Source organism: Notolepis coatsorum (genome assembly GCF_963971535.1).
Source record: "Notolepis coatsorum genome assembly, contig: SCAFFOLD_1705, whole genome shotgun sequence".
Lineage (NCBI taxonomy): Eukaryota > Metazoa > Chordata > Actinopteri > Aulopiformes > Paralepididae > Notolepis > Notolepis coatsorum.
In genome coordinates this window covers 32,501-38,337 of record NW_028171790.1, presented here as the reverse complement: position 1 = coordinate 38,337, position 5,837 = coordinate 32,501, and the positions used below count along the sequence as shown (strand labels likewise).

General features: G+C 42.8%; 1 protein-coding gene across 1 annotated transcript in view; it reads left to right on the top strand.

The window, feature by feature from the left end:
- Positions 1-594: 594 nt before the first annotated feature.
- Positions 595-5,837, top strand: part of LOC311248182 (reversion-inducing cysteine-rich protein with Kazal motifs-like) — a gene marked incomplete at both ends in the record, with an annotated part of 34,646 nt that continues 29,403 nt past the window's right edge. Inside the window, 3 exons of the mRNA XM_084339112.1 lie at positions 595-632; positions 3,815-3,900; positions 5,270-5,317. Of these exons, the coding sequence (XP_084195238.1) occupies positions 595-632; positions 3,815-3,900; positions 5,270-5,317 (172 nt within the window). The remainder of the gene's footprint in view (positions 633-3,814; positions 3,901-5,269; positions 5,318-5,837) is intronic.

Here is a 5,837-nt window from a genome sequence, read left to right as displayed (position 1 = left end):
GTAGCTCCCCCTCCTGTACAGGAATTCATATAGGCTATTAAAAGAATTAAACCATTGGACTTGGCACCAGGTCAGACACCAGAGGTGACTGCAAGGGTCCAACGTTAGACTGACCATGTGTTGGCCAAAGCATCCTGTCTATAAAAGGCGAAACGTGGAACAGTCTCCCCGTTTCCCTGAGGGAAGTCCCACCCTTGATACTTTTAGAGGGCAACTAAAAATATGGCTGAAGACCAACCAGGTCATGTTACCACATGTTATATATATCTCTAGCCACTAGTATTTTTGTGTATTGCTGCTATGTATTTTCTAGTGTATTGCTGCTACTTATTTGCACATTTCTTACTGTTTTATATGTCCTGTCTTTATGTTTGGGGACAACGGATGGAAATTAGCCTCGTGCTAAATCCGGCTATTCTTACACTCTTACCACTGTTCCAGGGGACTGTATCTGCTTCATGTTCACTGTGTTCATTCATTTTGCATTGTCCCGTCCAAATAAACAAATAAAGTAAGTAAAGATTACCCCTTTCTTGATTGCAGAGACTAAATGTAACCTTGTTCTGTCCTCTCTACCTTCCTCTTCTCTTGCAGAACGAGCTGTGGACAGTGTGTCAACTCTACCCTGCCTGGTAAGACAAGACTCTGAACTGAGAGAGAGAGAGAGAGAGAGAGAGAGAGAGAGAGAGAGAGAGAGAGAGAGAGAGAGAGAGAGAGAGATGGAGAGAGAGACGAGAGAGAGAGAGAGAGAGAGAGAGAGAGAGAGAGAGAGAGAGACGTTCTAATGACGACACTCATGCCAAACCAACCAGAGAGGATGTAAATCCTCATTGTGGGCAATTGGTCTCGACAGCAAGTTAAAACACATTGCTGCAGATACTTTAATCACAATCACATGTACAACCAGACGGAGTAACAATGAGGGATGGAGTCACGGTCGCTATGGGTAACAAAAACGAATGACATTAAACCCCCGCGGGCGTATGTGATTTTGGGGAACATTTTCCTCGGAATTCTATCTCAAACTCCTTTTGGTTTACATGAGCGTCGTCATTAGAACTTTCCACTCTCATTTTCAATTGAGCGCACGTTGTAGGCGAAAACAAGTAAATATGGTAAACAATTAAACAGAACGGTTCACTGTGTAGCCTACCATCACCTCCACCTTGTTTCATTTATATTTTTGGAGATAAACATTCCACTCATGTCTAGCAGATCTAGCAGAGGTAAATGGCAAATATGAACCATATATGCTGGTCTACATTGCTTGTAATTATTATGGAGTTATTCTAAAATCCCAATAATGTTGTGCATGCGCCACACAAGGGTGAAACGGGACGTCTGACTCTAATGAATTCCGAAAGGGTGCTCTGGATGATGATGTCTTCTCTGAAAACATTATACAAGTATTTTGCAAAACCCAACAAACTATGTTGCTTCGAGAGACTGAAGCGCCCCTTGTTTCGTCTTTACATGAAGAAATAAAAGTAGAATAGACGAGGAGATGAATAGCAGACTGCGGTAGTTAAGCTTTCAAAAGGCTTTGAGGAATGCCGGCCTGACCCTGAGTTGAGGAACGCCGGCCCCTGACCCGGTCGGTGTTTCAAAGGGCCCGGACGCCGCCTCTGTAACGAACACGTGCACCTGTCTCTGCGACCTCTGTAACGAACACATCCACCTGTCTCTGATGCCTCTGTAACGAACACGTGCACCTGTCTCTGACGCCTCTGTAACGAACACGTGCACCTGTCTCTGATGCCTCTGTAACGAACAAACCCACCTGTCTCTGACGCCTCTGTAACGAACACGTGCACACTGTCCTCTGACGCCTCTGTAACGAACACATGCACCTGTCTCTGACGCCTCTGTAACGAACACGTGGCACCTGTCTCTGACGCCTCTGTAACGAACACATGCACCTGTCTCTGACGCCTCTGTAACGAAACACGTGCACCTGTCTCTGACGCCTCTGTAGACGAACACACCCACCTGTCTCTGACGCCTCTGTAACGAACACGTGCACCTGTCTCTGACGCCTCTGTAACGAACACGTGCACCTGTCTCTGACGCCTGAACGCTGCCAGATGTTGTGATGAGGTCTTGTTGCAGAGGTGCTGTTGTAGGCGTCTGCACCAACAACACCAAGCCCATACAAGTCTCCTAGGGCCGTCCAGACAGACGGCCATATTTCTGGGCTTCCAAAACCTTGGTAGTAATTATCAGCGAATTACCAAATTCATTCTCCTCTCGCACAAAGTTTCAATGTGAGCGGATAAGGTTTTCTCATAACTTGAGTCTGAGAAGAATTGGTTTAAAAAAAATGTCAAATTATTATTTCTATAAGACGATATAAGGTGATGTAGGATATTATTTGTGGTAAAAAAAAAGAATAAAGCAGAAAAAAATAATAAAGCATTTCGGCATTGATTACCACGGCGATGATTGCCACAGCATTGAATACCAACGCATTCATTACCACGGCATTGATTACCGCGGCAGCGATTGACACTTCGAAGGTTCAAAAGCATTCGGTTCAGCGGCCCTAATGTCTACGCAGGCGTCAGATGTCTATAAAGACTTTTTTGCGCTGTTGCATAAAATAACCCGTCTCAGAATGCAGCTGCTGCCCCCGTGCTGTGGCCTCGTAGGTCTGGTTGGATTCAGAGGCGTGCGCCACGGCGCATTTTCACAGAAATACACTCAATATCTGCATCATTACCACACATATAGATGTTGTTCAACCAGCTAATGTGTCTGTATCTTTCCCAATACAAATAAACCATACTATAACTTTTTCAGGAGTACAGTCACACTGATTTCATCATTCTAAAATGTATTCTAACATTCTAATTAATGAGATAATAACTGGTTAGTGGTTATACATGCAAAATGGACAATAGAACACTGGAACTGGAAATCTATTTAAAAAAATCTTCAAGCGGGGACTGACTTCACATATAGACTAGGCATTTACAGCTGTTCCAATGTAAATGTGCCTTCCTCTGTGCACTTTCGCCTGCTCTGAATTCTCGCTTGTTGTTCTGGCACGGAACCCCGCACGCGCTTGCGCCATGAGCCTGGTGGGGTCCTGGCGCTGTGCTCAGAGGGGACTTGGCACCCGGTGCTGAAGTGTCTTTAGTTGAGACTGTGGATATGGGTCTGGTTTATGTTATATGTATTATGCGTCTATAAATTATACGTATGCTAGTACGCAGGATTATGCGGTTAGCCACATGACTAATAAATCCTGAAACAACCTTTGTTCATAGGGATTAATCAATTCAAATATAAAACAAAATACAAAACTCAAACTTTGTGTAGGCTCCCGATTCTTGGAATACCCCGTTCCAATTCATCGTTTTTATTTTAAATGTATTGTCAAAATGTATTGTTTATTCAGTATTAAAACAGTAACTATCAAACTGTTTGAAGTACCTCCAACACCAGTTCATCTAACTAAAAATACACACACCTTCCTCCACACACACACGCACACGCACACGCACACACACGCACACACACTCACACACACATGCACACACACTCCCTCCTCAGGTAGTAAAAAGACATATGGTGCATGTTATTGTAGTGTGTGCAGACATACCTTCCTCCTCCACACACACACACACACACACACACACACACACACACACACACACACACACACACACACACACAACACACACACACACACACACACACACACACACACACACACACAACACACACACACACACACACACACACACACATCACACCAGTTTCATTGTACTTGTAGTGGTAGTAAAGCCTGTGCTGTTTGATTCGTCACCAGGAGTGTCCAGGAAATCAGAGGGGTGGGAGGGGCTAGGCTGCTGTGAGCTGGCCATCTCTTCCGAGTGTCGAAGGGAATGCAGACTGGTAAGAGAAAACCAACTCTTTCCCTCCTTCTAATCCTGCTAGATAAATCATTCAGAGTGCTGGTAACATTATGGGCTGCATTTTCACGAATCTAGGTGCAAATGCAGGTCAAAGTTCGTGAGATGAACTAAATGCAAACACACCAGCAGGCCAACTTTTCTTTTTGGTATTTTGGTGACCAGAGATGCAAGCCACATCCATCGTGCAGGGTTGGAGTAGGAGGAATACATTATTAGCAATGGAATCAGCTCCTTTCATTGCCTCAACAATATGCAGCTGGCTGTGTTCATGCTTTATTTGTTTTAAACGAGACGATTTACAAATGTGTCCAATGGAAATACATTGCAATTTCAAGCGAGGTGGACCGGCCGGAAACAACAATGACGTAACCACTACACCTCCCTATAGACTTGAACTTCCAGAGAAACTCAGGCTTGCAAATGCAGCATCATCTTCTAAATCACTTTTAAAAACATCTCTTTTTATTGAAAAGGACTTTTCTTAACTCGTGTTTTTTTACACCTGCATTTTAAAACTCACCGATTTGACCTTTTGTCTTGACAAAACCTGAACTTGTCCTAGCTTTGTTCTATCTTGTGCAATCTGTGATTGCACTTGATTTGATTCGATTTTCAAACAAATGTCATCGTATTGCTGTATTTCCTCTGACTTTGCTTTTAATCTGTTGGTTTGTGAAGAACTCTGTGACTATGTTTTGAAAAGTGCTATACAAATAAATTGTATTATACATTTTTGCTTGGGAGAGTTTTCATCTGATAACAGAAATGTTTTAGTTTACATAAGTACACAAGAAAGTATGCATTATTCCAGGATTGGATTGAAGTTTTATTATTTAGATGAAAGGCAGAGGTGGGGAAAAACATGTGTTGGTCAGGTACAACAGTTTACTCAATTTGGAATATGAGTACTTCACCAAGTACTTAATTACTTCCTAATGACAACCATTCACATATAGTGCATGCTCAATAATAATGGTTAAGAACATGTACTGTGTACTTTTTAGCGTGGTGTTTCAAATATTTCCACGGGTCATTATCAGTACAAGGTTTGGTGATGTTCCCTATTTAATCAGATTACAGGGGAAAAAACCTTTTAACTCAAGAATGTCCAGAATAACTCTACTTACTGTGAATGATTGATCTCACCGTACTCACACACTGTGTAGAAATAAAACTCACTAGTGAAAGAAATGTAATTAAATGATTAAAAGATTATTTTGAGTCAAGGCAAACTTCCCCAACTTTTCTCTTATATCAACTTAACCAAGTATCTCTGGTTAATTAAAGGTTTGATGTGTTATCTTTCTCATCATCAATACTGTCTTGTGTCTTTCTCCTATCGTGTACAGGCCTTCTCCAAAAATGACATAACAAAAGTATGCAAAAAAGACACAGAGGTAAGTCGACCGCAGAGCACGGCGAGTTGAAAAGAGACACTAATGCATTGAAATAGCTCCGTCGATGATTGAAGCCACTAGGTATTTCACGCTAGTAAATCCATGTTACTGAATAGATCAGTAAGTAAAAAGTCCCACTGAGAGGGCGGCTAACGTCGTTAGGTGCTTTTTTATCTGCCTGCTTATGCTCACGCTGAACAAACAAACACACACAGCACAGGGTGAAATGTTTGGTTTGGATCAAGATAACTCTCTCTCTCCCTCTCTCTCTCTCTCTCTCCCTCTCTCTCTCACACACGTTACACACACGCACGCTGCGGACCCTTTCATCTTGCCTCAGCTCTATGGTTAGCTTCAAGTGGAGCCAGACCAGGCCCTCTTGGCCTTCGTCGGTGCTTTTAGACGTGGTATAATAATGGTATAAGGGACGCCAGTGTCTGTCTCTCCCATTACTGCCCGCTGGCAGATGGCAACCAAAAACTGTTTATTCAGTCAACAGCTTCCAGTCCGCTCTCAGGAT